The sequence below is a fragment of the Phascolarctos cinereus genome, unplaced genomic scaffold, assembly GCF_003287225.1.
Source record: "Phascolarctos cinereus isolate Bilbo 61053 unplaced genomic scaffold, phaCin_HiC Scaffold_5;HRSCAF=322, whole genome shotgun sequence".
Classification (NCBI taxonomy): Eukaryota; Metazoa; Chordata; class Mammalia; order Diprotodontia; family Phascolarctidae; genus Phascolarctos; species Phascolarctos cinereus.
The window spans coordinates 182,032,001-182,048,038 of NW_027555958.1; the positions used below are offsets into that span (position 1 = coordinate 182,032,001).

Sequence of the window (16,038 nt, forward strand, 5' to 3'; positions counted from 1 at the left end):
ATACCGTACTACAGATAGTTCTCACTGTACATAAATTCATATTGTACATCTTTAATTTTATGTAAAAATTCTGAAAGAAATCCCACATTCCAAAAAAAACCAAACAAACCTGTGTTAACTTTACTGTACTTTACTGCTCTCTCTCTTGCTTCCTGCCCCTTGGCTTGGCATTCCATGGCCTCCCCAACCCCTCCCAAACAAACAAACAAACAAACCTCCTAGAGGAGGGATTAGGGGACCTTGACTTGAGACCTCCAGTGTGGAAAGAGGAGACCTTTGCCCCGCTCTGGCCACCCTTCCAACACATCTGTTTTCTGTTTGTCCGTGTCTGTCCCCGGCCCCTCATGTTACCTGTCCTTTCCTTTGTGTCCACTTTCAGTCTCTGTGTCCATGTCTGGCCCCTATGTGTGTGCTCTCCTTTCACCCCCAACCACTGCTCCACATCTTCTTCCTCTCAGTTCCAGCTAGGCTCCTCCTCCTGCTCTTGCTTTTCTGTCCCCATCCTGTGTATGTCCTTGAACTATGTGCCAGCACCCTTCCCGCCTCACTGGTTCCCTTCCTCAAGTCCACAGCAAATTCTCATTTCATAAAAATTGCTTTATGTAGAAGTCTACAGAACAGTCCACCTGTGTAAAGTAATAACTGTCTGTACTTTGCGTTTGATACAGTTTAGGAGTGTGATACAAGTATTAACTGTGGCATATTTGTAAAAACAGATTTGATGGATATAGTCCAAGCTATATAAGGTTATATATTAAATAATTCACTATACTTGTTAATTTTCATGTTCCCAATCATATTTTAATAGGTTAAAGAAATGGAAGGAATTATAAAAAGAAGGTATCCTAATTCTTTACCTGCTTTAATATTGGCTGCCTCAGCAGCAGGTGATATAGGTATTTCACCTAAAAATACAGTTGAATTTATGGAAAAACGCATAAAAAAATTAGAAGCTGAGCTTGAGGGTAAAGATGAAGAAGCAAAAAAAAGCCTTCGTACTATGGAACAGCAATTTCAAAAAATAAAGGTAAGAATATGTTATTTCTGATAAAAGGACAATAGGATGGTATAGATAATGAAGATCTAGGGAAACTCTTGACACTTATTTTGGCTAATATGTCCTCTTATTACCTAAACATCTTACCTACCTCTTGTTGCAGTTGTAAGCATTATCTTTAGAGCTTTGCCCAGATCTGTTCCTTCTGGCCCCACATCCAACCAACGCCAAAGGTAGCCAGGGGCTGTGCCTAAGAATCCCTCATAGAGGACTGGCCTGTAGGTAGCGAAAGAGTAGGTCATTCATGGTAAGAGAATTCACTATCCTCAAAATTAACAGGAGGTTGAGTTAATCAGTAAGTCAAGCCACAGTCAGAAGGCCTAATCAAGGTGCAGAAGTGCAGGTTAGCATTGTGGCCACATTGGAATCCAAGAACATAAACGGGAAAACTCGGTCTGTTTTTACAGGCAAGAGAATTCAAGAAAGTAGGTGTCCGAACAAGTTTGAGTTTATGCAGAGGGGTTCATTTAAAAATGGACATGTTTATCCCAGGAATTATGTCAGCATCCTTTTAAAGCATACTGTTTGCAGTTTAATCCTATCCTCATCTTCTTCTGAATGAGCTGCATCTATGGGTAGCTTCTGGCAGCCACAAGTGAGAAATGTGTGGCTATGGTATCCTACCATTAGGCCATTAGGCCCTCCTACAGTATATTTTCATTTCATCCATAGACGTCTAACAGAGCTATATAAGAGAAGTACTGTCTTTTTGAAATACAAATAAATTGTCGTCTATTCCCTAGAGTAGCAAGATTACAAAGGCAGGAGAATCGTATCTCTGAAATTTCTGTAATTTAAAATGCTTATGATTTTCCCCTGAAGTCAGGAGACAGACAGGGAAAGTGGGAATGTGCCTTCAACAGGCATGATTTACTTTCCTCTGTTCTTCACCAAACACTAGAGGATTATTTAAAGGAGAGAAATAATAAAGTAGATACAGAAAAGGGCTTAAGAAACCATTTTCTCCCTAGACCATCCCCCTCCCCCAAATCTCTGTGGTACCTAATGCATCACCTTGAATTTTGTTGTTGTTTCAGTTGTAGCTGACATTTCATGACCCTATTTGGGGTTTTCATGGCAAAGATACTGGAGTGGTTTGCCGTTTCCTTCTCAGTTCATTTGACAGATTAGGAAACTGAGACAAACAGGATTAAGTGACTTGCCCAGAACCACATAGCTAGTAAGTGTCTGGGAACCAGATTTGAACTCACGAAGATGAGTCTTACTGAGTCCAGGCCCAGAACTCTATCCACTACACCACCTATCTGACTTGAATTTAGATGACACTTAATGTTTGTTCAGTGAAGAAAAAAGTAAAAACTACAAATTTCTCAAGCAGAGAAACATTGATAAATGAGGGGTAAATAAAATGTCCAATGAATAAGGGCAACATAAAGAATTTAATTTGGAAAGTATGAAGCATAGTTGGAATTCCTTGACCAGTGGTGGCCTACTCAAGTTATCTATTTTCTGTCCTATTTTCTATCCTAAACATCCCATTTGCAAGCTCGCAGTTCTCCTTCCTCGCTCCTATGAGATCCCAATTCCTATAACAAAATTAGTCACCAGATTCACTCAGAGGCTGCTTCCTAATGAGATAGTTATTTACTTAGCCTATATTGTGCACAAAGGCTTTTACTATGGATGATGCTCTAGGCAAGTCTCAGAGAGATAAATTAATCACTCCCTTTAAAGAATTTAAAATCTAGTTTGAGAAGACTTGAAAGAACAACTTAGAAAGCACATCAGTGGTTATGAAACAAGTATCCACAGTATAGTATACTGTTAAGTATTTATTTAACTATTTGACTTATTTGATCTGGATATTATATGCATATTAAATAATAGGTAGATGATCGAATAAATGAGGTCACAATGCATTTTTTCATTTGGGGAATTTTTTAATTTTTGTTCTGAACGAACAGGCTATAGCATTCTATTAAGTACTTTAATGAACTTAGAGAAGGTCTTGGGCATTATATTAATTTTTTTCCAGATTCAATATGAACAGCAAGTGATGGAGCTTGAACAACATCTTGCCAGTAAATTAACAGATGATGAAAAGAAACATGAAAACTCAGCCAGTATGAAGGCCCTGGAGCAAGAACTTTGTGACATGAAAGAGGCCCATCAGGTCACTGTAAAAACTCTTGAAGCAGAAATAGAAATTCTTAAAAATCAAAATACCCAGTTAGAACTCAAGAAGAATGAAAGAGATGATAAAGATTTCCAGTCTTTAGAATTCCAAGTGGAACAGGCTCACACAAAAGCCAGACTAGTAAGACTTAATCAAGAACTGGCTGCAAAAGGAAGAGAAATACAAGATCTTACAAAAACCATAGAAAAACTTCAAAAAGAGAGACGACTGATGCTGTCCAATCAGAACTCAGTTGACAAAGCTGGAAGTGAGGAAAGATCTGCCAAAAAGGTGAAGAAGGATTTTTTGGCCTCCAGTAAAAAGAACGCTGAGTCCATCCCAGAAACCTTGGCTAGCAAACTGTATGAACCACATGCCTTTGCAGATTCCCACATATCAGAAGTTTTACAAGAAAACTCCAGATTACAAAATGAGCTGGAACAAGTGACTTCTGAAATGAATGAGCAGAGGGCAAAGTCTGAAGCAGCACTTGCCCACTCTGAAAGTACTGTGAAAAGGTAAACAGCTAAGTGAACCTAGTAAAACACCACATTTGAATGCTATCAAAAAAGTAGAAATAAGTTAGAGAATCTGAGACCTTTTAGTGGTCTTTTCATTTACATTAGCCTTCTTTATGCTTATTTTTTAATAATATAGTAAACTGTCAACTTATTTATGGTTAGATGTATCATTAATTCTTTGACAATATTGTCATTTAGTAAACTACCTCTGATACTGCCCTCATAGTCAGAAAAAGTAGAAGTCTAATAGTAGCTTCCAGGATAAGTATAAAGATCAGTTTACCTCCACAAATATGAATCTATTTCTAGTCTAGCATACGTAGAAATTATGGAACAAAAAATGATGAGTACCATCTCTGTTAAAACTGTAACAAAGACTATGGAGGCAGGTAGGTGGAGTGATGGATAGAACATGGGACTTGGAGTCAGAAGACTTGAGTTTGAATCCTATCTCAGATATTTACTAGCTGTATGACCCTGGGGAAGTTACAACCACTGTCTACCCTCAGTTTCCTTATCTGTAAAAATGGAGATACCTCCCAGGGTTGTTGTGAAGATCAAATGAGGTGGCATATGTATAGCTCTTAGCAAATTTTAAAGTGATATTATATATATGTAGAAATATATACACACTAACCACTGTTGTTGAGAACTGCAAGCAGATAAAACTTTCATTGTTCTTGGAATCCATTCAAGAAATTTAGGTACATTTTAAATGACTAGAGGTTAGGAATTTTGCTTCATATTTGGACAGAAAGGTGCTCCCTTTGATAATATGAGGTTCCTTGAAATAGTTTTGTTAATACAGTGTTGGTAGAAGGTGGAGAAACAATTATGCCTAAGCCTTCTTTCCTCATCTTTCTAGAACCAAAGAAGATGCAGCAGAGCACATTGCTGCCCTCAAAGCCTCTCATCAGAGGGAAGTAGAAAAACTTCTTTGCCAACATGCTATAGAAAATTCTTCTTCCAAAGTAGCTGAGCTAAATCGCAAAATCTCAACACAAGAGGTACATGAAAATAATTATGTTTTTACTTTACCAGGTCTGACTTTCTTAGTGGCTACTTACAGAGCACTATTTAATTTTTGAAGAATTGAAAAAATATTTTTGGCCTGTGGAATAAGAATGGAAAAGTATTGGTTTTTTGTGGAAACTAATGCTTCAATTTTAACTTTTCTGTTTTAAAAGAAAATGAACTCTGTAAATATTGTGTATTGGTCTCAATATAGTCTGTACTTTTTTCCCCAAAAAAAATCAGGCTTAAGTGACTGTTATTTTTCATTTTTTCATTTCATTTTTCATTTCATTCATTTTAATAACAACTGGTTTTTTTTTTATCATAGTGGTCATTTTGTTCCTTTCAAAGACATGTTTTTGTGTGGGGTAATCTGTATTTGGAACAATACTGGAGTTTTGTGCAGATTTATCCTCAAGTTTCCCAAATAAACTTTTTTTTAAGCGCCTTTTGCTATACATATATAGTGAATTCATGGCAGGTGAGGTTTGGGCTAGTTGAACTTAGGATGTCAGTTAAAAACTCTTAAATGTAAGGTCACCTTTTCTTTTGGATCAAAATCAGTTAATCATTAGTCTGACCTCATTACTATTTTTTCTAATAATCATGATTTAACATGCTGACAACTTATGAGCCCATGACAACATAGCTCTATGGTATTGTCTCTTATGCCAGCTGATGTATACTATATTAAATATCCAGTATGTCACACTGTGTGGCTTATGTGCATTAACAAGTTTTAAAAGTAGCATCCTAGTAAAATTTAACTTTTAACTTTCATTTCAAGAGAAAGCATCTGACAAGAAGATGCACATTGCTTTATAATTAACAATAATAAAGAATTCAGCTTATAATGCTTAGATTTAGACATCTGCCATTTCAAAATGCCTAGCATTGATCAGAGTCCATTAAAGCAATAAGAGTTTTGAGACCTTCAAAAGACTAGTAGAACCCAAATGTTCTCAAAGTCTCCAAATTGTACTTAAAGTGTACTTATAATTTCAAATGCCGGATGTTAGCCAAGGGATATCCTTTTTCAGTCAGTTTATTCAGTATCCTTCACAAGAGAATTGTACATTTTAATGTTGACCCCTCAGATTAGCAATAATATGGAATAAATAGTAATTGAAATGCTCATGAAATAACATTTTTGCATTTTTTCAAATAACTTCAAAAATGAGGCTTTTTTAATGTAGCGTTTTTGGCACATTTCCCTAGGTCCTTATAAAACATCTCCAAACACAGGTTAGTGAGCTGCAAGGAAGTAAAGAATCCTTAGCAATTTCTCAAGTTCGAGAGGAAATCCTTCAAAAAGAGGTAAGAGATGGAAAAGATGTACAATGATTTTCTGTTATTTTTGCAATGTCTGTCAAATCCTTGTTTCCGTGTTTTTTTTTAAACAAAGAGCTTCACAGAAGTAACCAGAACCAACCACATGTCAAATATGTCTCTGCAAATCATTCATGTGTGAACTGAAGTCTAATATTCTTTTCCTAGTCTACACTCAAAATGTTAATGATTGAATGAACAAAAGTATTCCCGAATAAGATAGATACTAAACTTAATTTTTTCCTAATTGCAAATGCTTAGCAGCTGCATTTCCCAAATGCAAATACTTTGAAAGAGTGTTGCAGTTGTTCTTTGATGTAATGTAACAATGGCAGAAAGTATGCCATAGTTCATTAAAATATGAGATTTTTAAGAACTAAAAGAATTATTTTTGTGACTTATGATTTATTTTTCTCATTACCAAGTAAGAAGGCAAAATACTTAGGGAAATTGCAAAACCCAGTTTAGAAAGTGCAGATATCATCTTCCTTAATGACTTATTATGTATATCTTTGTAAATTGCCATTGGTGGGCAGAATCCATGATATGAATGGCAGTTGGTTCATTTAGGGATGGGCATAGGTATTATAAAATAAAATCATGAAGCACATGGACTTAAATCATATCCCAGAATTTCAGGACTGGAAGATAGGAAGGACTGGAAGAGCCCATCCTCTCTAGCTTTCATTTGATTATTTCTAGTGAGAGGAAAGATCCATTTCACTTTTTGGTAGCTATGATTATTCGAAAGTTTTTCATTTTTTAAGCTAAAAATCTGACTCTGGAATTTCTACCAGTTTTTCTCAGTTCTGCCCTATAAGCCAAGCAGAACAAGTCTCATCTTTTTCCACATGGCAGTCTTTCAAATAGATGAAGACAGTTATGTCATGTCCATCCCCTTCTACCCAAGTCTTTTGTTCAGGCTGTACATCCCCCATTCTCTCTACTGATCTTCATTTAACATGACCTTAAGATCCCTTACTACCGTATTTACACTTGGGATGGGCGTATGAGAGCAGTTCATTCCAGTGGTCACGGAGGCGGCTGAAGCAGGTGCCATGGAGTGCTCAGAGCTCGGTCAGACATCAAAGATGTCAAGGTCATCCACTGTATCCCAGCCGTCATTGGTCCTCTTGACATTGTCTTGCCACTAGACTTAGATGACTCTGAAAGAGTGAGGCTGACTGCTTTGTGCCACTCTGCCTCACTTAAATCCAGTTCACACACAAGTCAACACATCAGTGATATCATTGGTCCTCTTCGAGTAACAGCAACAACCGTTCATACTCCTTTGGATGCTCGCATGACTTTATAAAATAAGGTACTCAGAACTAAACGCAGTATTTCAGAAGTAGTTTAGCAAGGGTAGATTAAAGCAGGATTAACTTCTCCCTTTTGTGGATACAGTGATCTGAATGTGCATTTAAAAAATTAGCCAGCCAACAAATAAATAAATCTAAAATAAGCACAAAAGAGGAGATACGTAAAATTATAGGAGTATAAACAAACTGGAAGCCAAAAAACTATGGAAGTGATCAATATAACTTAAAGAAATTCAAATCAACAAAATAGTAAACAAGATGAAATTGCAACAATACCAGAAGAAATGAACATCCAGCATAGAGCCGTGGCTTCCACAAATACTTATTAGTTAAGAGAAAAATGATATTCCAGCAAAGGAAACTGAGCAGGAGGTCAGACAGGTGAAGGGAGAACCTGCTGAGAAGGTGGAGTGAGGTGGAAGAAAGAGGAAACTCTGGCAGAAGCCGCAGGAAGAGTTCAGGGGTTGAAGTCTTAAGAAAAGGCCTTTGGATCTACTAGTTAAAAGATCATTGATCACCTTAGTGAAAGCAGCTCCAGTGAATGATTGGGTGGCAACAGTTCCCTTTCATATGTCAGGGCCTGTTTATTAACTTTGTTTAATGTTTCAAAGGTATTGCAGCTATCCTTTGATGTAATTCTTCAACATTATTTATAAAATCATCAAATCTTGGAGTCACCATGTATTTACATTTGACTATTTGTACATTAACCTGAACTTGACTGAATCTAAGAATTAAGAGAATAGATATTAAAAAGTGTTCTGCTAATGAAGAAACTAAGCTATAGACCTGTAAATCCTAATAGTTTTCTTTGCATTATGGATTTTAATTAAATTTTTAGAAAGAGATTATGGTTTATGTCACAAAACTAAACGTGCTTTATCTGGTCATAATCTTCTTTCATTACATCTTTCCTTTTCTTTATGACCCTTAAGCTTGGTTCTTCATCCTCACTATGACCTTCAGTCCTTCCTCCCCTCCATTCTCTCCCAGGCCGTCATCCCTGCACTGACCACACTCTCCTCTCTTCCTTGTCCCAATGTCTTGGTGATTCCATTAAATGCTACATTGTCCTTTATACTCAAATTCCTTACCCTGCCTTCTCCTATCACTGATCATGCCTTGCCCGACCCCAACCTTGAATGACTCCCAACATCCATCACATTCCCTTCTATTCACATGCTGCTGAATAGAACTGGAGAAGGTCACAAAGCCATGCTCAGTTGGCCCATTACATATCTCCAGTGAGCCCTCACTTCAGCGAGGCAAACGTTTTATAGCTCCCTAGATGTTTCACTTTCCCTTTCACCACAGCAGCTATTCTAAACATTTCAATTCCTCCTCAAGCCTCTACAGCACCCCCTTTCCCCTTCCTCTGAGCTAAGGACCTTGCCACATTTCATCAAAAAAGTTGAGGCTAATCATTGAGAACTCCCTCTTCTTCCTTTCATCTCATCTCAAATCACTGAGATATCTTACCCCACTATCTCCTGCATCTCTCTCTATCATAAAGAGGTAGCCTCTCTTGCCAAAGTAAGGCCAATTACATGCATTCTAGATTCCATCCCAACTTCTCCAACAGGTTGTCCTCACTGTTATTCCTACTGTCTTTCTTATCTTTAATTACTTTCTGTGTATTGGCTCCTTCCTGGCTGGCTACAATCATGCTCATGTTTCCCCTATACTTTAAGAGAAAAAAAAAAACTCACCTGATCCCACCATCTCTGCTAGTGGTCACCCTTTTATTATCTCCTTCTCAGCTAAATGTGAAAAAAGCATATACAGTTGGCCCCTCCACTTCCTTTTCTTAATCAGTTCTAACCCTGCACAGTCTGGCTTCTGACCGTATCATTTGATTGCAATATCTCCCCAGAGTCACCGCTGATCTCTTAATTGCCAAAGCCAGTGACCTCAGTCCTCATTATGTTTCATCAACTCTCTTGAATCTTGTGTGCACCTATATATGGACACGTCTGTCCATCTAGAATGTAAGCTTTTTAAGGACATAGACAGCCCCCTTACCCCCCACCATGCTTAGCTCAGTGCCAGCACATAGTAAGTATTGAATAAATGCTTTTTTAATTGATTATTTTCTCAATTCAATTTATGCTTCAATTAAGTACTTACTTTTTAAAGAGCCAACAAGCATTTATTATTAAGTACCTACTATGTACAAGGCATCTTATTTAGTCCATCTTTTAGTGATGTGCTTCATGCAAATGGTCTTCAGACTTCTCACTATTAAAATAACAGAGCTAGGAGGTAGCTTATAGTTTTATTTCCTGAGGAATAAATTATTTTCATACTTTTGTATTATTCGTCTTGCCTTGGTCAATATTTATTCTCTCAACTTCCTATTTACTCTGGAACATAAGTTTTTAAGTAGATGCAAGTAAAGGACAATATCTCTAAGCTTCCTGATGCAGTAAATCTCAGTCTAAGTCATCGATTTGTAGCCTTCCCACTACTTTCACTGAAAAAGGGGAACTCTTGTGGCCAAGCAAAGACCACCAAAGTAAGCATCAGAACCAGCATGGTTTCGTATAATAAGGGCTGCTGCAGTGCCAGCTCTTAAGACTTTTAAGGCCTGGGCACACCAAGGTGAGCGTCTGGGATTGGGTGGAGAAATAGGAAGGTATCATTTACCTCAATAAGTAGACACTTACCCTGTTAAGAAGTAGGCACTTTCAAGGACCCATATGTATAAAAATATTCATAGCAGCTCTTTTTGTGGTGGCGAAGAATTCAGAATTGAGGGGATGCTCATCAATTGAGGAATGGCTGAACAAGTTGTGGTATATGAATGTAATGGAATACTATTGTGCTATAAGAAATGATGAGCAGGCAGACTTAAAAACAACCTGGAAAGACTTAAATGAATTGATGCAGAGTGAAATGAGCAGAATCAGAAGAACATTGTACACAGTAACAGCCACATTCTGGGATGACTGACTTTGATAGACTTGGCTCTTCACAGCAACACAAGAATCTAAGACAACTCCAAAAGATTCATGATGGAAATTGCTATCCACACCCAGAGAAAGAAATATGGAGTCTGAATGCAGATGGAAACATACTATTTGCTCTCCTTTTCCTTTGTTGTTTTGTTTTACTGCTTCATTCTCATGGTTCCTCCCACTAGTTCTAATTGTTCTTTACATCATGACTAATGGAGAAATATGCTTAATATGAATGTATATGAGAGCCTATATCAGAATGTATGCTGGGGGGGAGTGGGAGGGGGAGAAAATTTAAAACTCAAAATCTTATGGAAGTGAATGTTGAAAACTAAAATAAATTAAATTTTTTAAAAAAGAAGGCACTTTCTGATCTTGAATATTTTAAAAAGAAACAAAATAAAAGGGACCTCTTCATTCTTTCAAAAACAACTTTTGGATGTAGTATGAGAAAGTAGTATTTCACTTATTTGGTCTGTACTTCTGATTGTAGATTTCAAAACTGTTGGAAGAATTGCGAGAGGCTAAAGAAAGCCATACCCCGGAGATGAAACATTTCATGGGTCTGGAAAGAAAAATCAAACATATGGAAATGAGGCATGTGCAAAGAGAGCAAGAGCTTCAGCAGGTAAAAGCATAGGTCTCTCTAATTGATAAAAACTGCCCTGATTGGCCGGCCTGGCCAGAGGGGATTTCTCTTGTTGATGTGATAATTATCTCTCTCGTGTGAAGTAGGATTACATCGTTTCATTTTACATTGTGTCATTAAGTAAAGTGCAGAAGCGTGCAAGGCCAGTTGTTCTTTGGAGGAGTCAAGGAACCACTTGCATCACTTTGCCTCTTCTTAACCAACCATTTTTATTCATGCCCTCTTTCAATGCAGATAGGTAATTTGGGCACAGCCATTGGTACAGTTCACATACAGGTCACTTCAGTAAAATGTATGCACAGTCTGAATGTAGATCAGACACATACAGAGGCAGCTAGGTGGTACAGTAGGTAGAACACTGGACCTGGAGTCAGAAAGACCTGAGTTCAGAGTCCACCTCAGACACTTAACTAGCTGTATGAGCCTGAACAAGCCACTTAACCATTTTTTTTTGCCTAAATTTCCTCATCTGTAAAATGGGGATGATAATAGCACCTGCCATGTGGTGAGGATCACACTGATGATGATAATATTGTAAAGCATTTAAAAGCTAGATGGAAATATGGTAATATTACATTTCTAAATGACAACCACTAGTTTACCACTACTATGACTGGTAATGTCATATGATTATAATAACTGTAAATGGATTAAAATAGAATTTTATCTAATATTCACACAGATTTTTAGTATGCTAATGGAAAATAAAAATGTTACTGAGGTACAAAACCATTGAACACATGACAGTAATTTGGGAGAATCATACACGTATGACCAGTTTAAGTTTACATGGTAAGATTGAGGCTGATGATACTATAAAGTCAAAGATTTGGGCATTTCAGTGATCCAAGAGCTAAGAAATAATTCAGAAATATGGATAAGAAGAAGAAAAAAATACAGGATCACTTCTCTGTTCTCCTGATCTCATACTGTTAGACTTTCTTCTCAGGTACTCAGAATCACCATATGACTAAATGCCCATCAGCACTGTGTCATTAGGGTATCCCACTGAATTAGTTCCACTGAAGTGTCACCAGGAAGCTCTAGAATGCCATTCTGTGATGTAGGTTATCAATAATGTGTCCAAGTGGATGGTGAATGTTTGAAACATTTGCTTCCTTAACCTGCATTCTGCCGTCACAGTTTTCATTACAAGTAAACATGTTGATTGCTAAAGAATCCATGTTCTAAATGTGGCACTTGTAGCCAAAAACCAGGACTTTTGGACACTTCAGGTTGAAACAAAAGGCAAGAAGTAATGGGCTCAAAATATTTCATATAATTGTAGAATTTTAGGACCAGAAGGGATTTTTAGAAATCATCTACATGTATCATATAGTAAGATGCCAAATTAATTCTGGACATAGATCTAAATAAAATCATAGCAAAGATTCATAGCTTTTCTTGTGTCATGGACTTCTTTTACAGTCTGGCAAAGCATAGGGACCTCTTCTCAGAATAATTTTGGTTTCTTTTGTTTTTAATGTATGTAATACATAGGAAAATTCCCAGGAAGAAACCAATTATATTGAAATATGGTTATCAAAATATTTAAAAAAAAAAAAAAGAAGTTTACAGTCCCAGGCAAAGAACTCCTGAATTCAGGCTTAAATGAACCTGGATAGAGATTTGTATTTTGTTGGCTCCCTCTGCCTCGTATTGCAGCTCTTTCAGGGCTGTACCCAGCCACATAGAAACATTGCCCTGTGTTTTTACCAAGCCTGAAAATCCAAAGTAGTAACCCTCTACCTGTTTATGTTAAATATTAAATCTTTTAAATGGCTAGTGCCAGATCAGCAAAAAGCTGATAATTGTGAACAATAGCAATTCTTCAGGATTAAGTAATTTTGATTAATGAAAATACTGAATCCTGAATGAGTCATTTTAATATCAAATAAAAATATGTTTGCTATAAATAAAAAAAATTACAATTCCATCTTGCCCTGTTTTATGTTTCTCTGTGTCTACCACAACATCTAACATGGTGCCTTTGCAAATAGCAAGTAAAGAAATAAACTTTGATTTGATTTAATTGAATTGAAAGAATCATAACGGAATTAACCAATCCAGTTATCAGAATCCAGGCAAACATACATAAACTATCCCTGGCAGGTCTAGAGTAAGTGATGTTTAGGGATTTCTGTTTTTTTAACTGGGGGAGATTTCCTTTGCCGAGCTTCCTACAGTAGGTAATATGTGTGTTATTTAGTATTAGATTATCATAAAGCACTTTGCAGCTGGTAAGTAGTAATGATGTGCCCTCTTGTCACTAGGTAACATATCAGAACTAGGAGGGGACCTTAAAAATAATCTAATCTAGCCCCCATGTTTTGCAGAGGAGAAAATCCTTAGAATAAGCCCACTGTAGTCATTCTACTAAACATTTCTTAATTACATTTCACTATATTCACGGAAAGCAGTAGCTATCCTTTTCTGGGTCCAGAGGCTGGCAAACTGCATCCTAAGGGCCAAATCTGTTCCCCACCTTTTTGTGTGTGTTCTCCAGTTAGAAGAGGTTTTTTTTTCATATTTAAATGCAGTAAAATTTTATTTACACATATGAACACTATTCTTAGCTCCCTGTCTACAGAATTTGACTCTAGGGCAGTTAGGTGGCACAGTGGATAGAGAGCTAGGGCTGGAGTCAGAAAGAACTGAGTTCAGATCCCACCACACTAACTGTGTGACGTTGGGCAAGTCACTTAAACTCTGTTTGACTCAGTTTCCTTAACTGTAAAATAGAGATGATAATAATAATACCTATCTCCCAAGATTGTCATGAACATCAAAGAGATATATGTAAAGCTCTTAGCCCAGTGCCTGGTACATAGTAGGCACTGAATATATGCTTATTCTCTTTTCTTTCCTTCCCTAGCTTGCTGATCCTGTCTAGGTGTTCAGGCTCTTAAAAAGCAGACAATTTTACCCTAACATATGAGCAATTCATGACTTCTTAAATTGTGTCAGAAAGCTGGGTAATATTTGATACAAGTTAGTGTTTAAATCCCCACATGTCTGTGACATAAGAGTAAATGTCCCAGCCTGAAGGCTGTTTTGATAAAGAAAGCTGAGATTCATTTATCAATTTTGAACTGATGCAGGTTCTCCATCAGCCTATGGCAGTGGGGTTGGCAGATTCTCTGTGTCCTGTACTGCTTGCTTTTGTGATTCAGAATAAGCCTAAAAGATTTGTTTGTCACCCTCTAGAACAATGAATATAACTTGGAAATGCTTTATTTGTAGATAATACAACAGACGCGCCAGGTGGTTGAAACTGAGCAAGAAAAGGAAGTGGAGAAATGGAAAAGGCTGGCGCAGCTAAAGAATCAGGAGCTAGAAAAATTCCGTGTGGAATTAGACTCCATATTGGATGTTCTCCGAGAGCTTCACCGACAAGGAGTTGTTGTTCCAGTTCCTTTCTCAGATGGATTGAACGTCCCTGAATGTTAAGGGTGAAAGGGAAGGGAGTGTGTATACCTGGGAGGAGGAGAAAAAGCAGAGCTGCAGAAGATAGACATGGAGCCTGCGGCCGAAAGATTGTCACAGATTATTCAAACAAGCAAGGAAGGTAGAAGATAAATTATCTTTGATGGATAAGATTTAAAAATGATGTGGTGCTACATTCTGTTTGTAGGGAAAATGTCAACTAACTTATGCTAAATTATCTAGAGGAAAACACCTGTATTGAATGATTATAGGTAACTTAATTTATTTGTAAGCTATTACTTATGTAATAGCAATGGAAAGCTTTAGAGAAAAATGTGTGTAGGATTACATTGTTATTTAACATAGGCTCATTTTCTTTGTGCCAAGAAAGCAATTTCTGTTTTTCTTATAAACTCTTGAAGGAGTAACCTGAGTGTAGTATCAAAGGGCATCATTCAGAATAGCCAAGCAGGTAGTGTGGCATCCCCAACGATTGGAAGGAGAACAGTTGTTTTTCAGTGTTCAAAATTATTTTTCTTTTCCTTTTCTCAGTTTTACCTTCATCCTTCCTTGAGGTGGCTCTTCCCACATCTGGTATCCTTCTAGAATAAAGGGCAATTAAATCTATCAGTTGTTTAAAACTGTGACTTTGGAACATAGGATTGTGTTTAAACCAACAAATCCCAAACACCACTTCCATTTATAACAATTCCTTTTTTGAGGTCAGGCTATAGATGGATGAATGCAGTAAACTTCATAAATAAATTAAAGCTGTCACAGTTGAGCTTATAGCTTTTCTAGAACAAGCATTACAAAATAGGACCTTTCTGTGGTCCATAGGGACAGATCTTGGTTTAAATTATGTAAAAGATGTATATGGAAATTTTATCAATAGCCATTTTAATGGTTATTTTTAATATTCAAGCTCAGAATTAGCTGTGGATAATTCAAATGAAACGTTATATTGGGCATTTCATAAAGCAAAGATTGATCCAAATTCAGGTAATTTGTGTTTTTATATTACACTATCTTTCTCCTCATTTGCAAGAAGAGATTTTTAATTTTAAACTGAATTTTTGGTAACACTATATTGAGAACTAGATGAAATAAAATGTGTACATTTGGAAGCAGAGAAAAAATGAGCATGTATGTATAGTCTCATTGTTTTCCAAAAGAAGAGGTTGTCAACCTTATAATTTATCATTTTATTTATGTTTGTATGAAAGAATTATACTATGAAGTAACAATAAAATTTTCTACTTTTGTTATTGTTTGTTATGAGCTCTAAGGCATGTTTTTGTCTACAAATTCATCTCATAACATACCTATACCCTCATTTGTGCTTTTCTGTCCATTGGCCCATCAATCCATGCTTAGCATGGTCATCCAGAGAGCAAGCATGGCTGCTTCAGTGCAACAAAGACAATATGTCTGGAGTTCATGAACCTGGAGAGCTATTGGACTGATCTCAGCCTAGGCTTCTGTGATAAATGCCTTTGCTATTTGAGCCATGTGGGGACTGAACTCACCTTTGGTTCCATGAAGAATGCAAAATGTGAGTAGGGGGTTCTAGAAAGGCTATGAGGAGGAGGTATATCTAAAATACTCCATCTTCAGGTGGATCAA

The 16,038-nt window shown here is 36.9% G+C and overlaps 1 protein-coding gene across 3 annotated transcripts in view; it reads left to right on the plus strand.

Moving 5' to 3' along the window:
* Nucleotides 1-15,693, plus strand: part of CEP162 (centrosomal protein 162) — a 106,594-nt gene extending 90,901 nt beyond the window's left edge. For all 3 annotated transcript variants that reach the window (XM_020969919.2, XM_020969920.2, XM_020969921.2), the window contains exons 22-27: nt 809-1,027; nt 3,054-3,712; nt 4,581-4,722; nt 5,948-6,046; nt 10,831-10,965; nt 14,230-15,693. In XM_020969919.2, the coding sequence (XP_020825578.1) occupies nt 809-1,027; nt 3,054-3,712; nt 4,581-4,722; nt 5,948-6,046; nt 10,831-10,965; nt 14,230-14,436 (1,461 nt within the window). In that variant the 3' untranslated portion in view covers nt 14,437-15,693. The remainder of the gene's footprint in view (nt 1-808; nt 1,028-3,053; nt 3,713-4,580; nt 4,723-5,947; nt 6,047-10,830; nt 10,966-14,229) is intronic.
* Nucleotides 15,694-16,038: the final 345 nt, after the last annotated feature.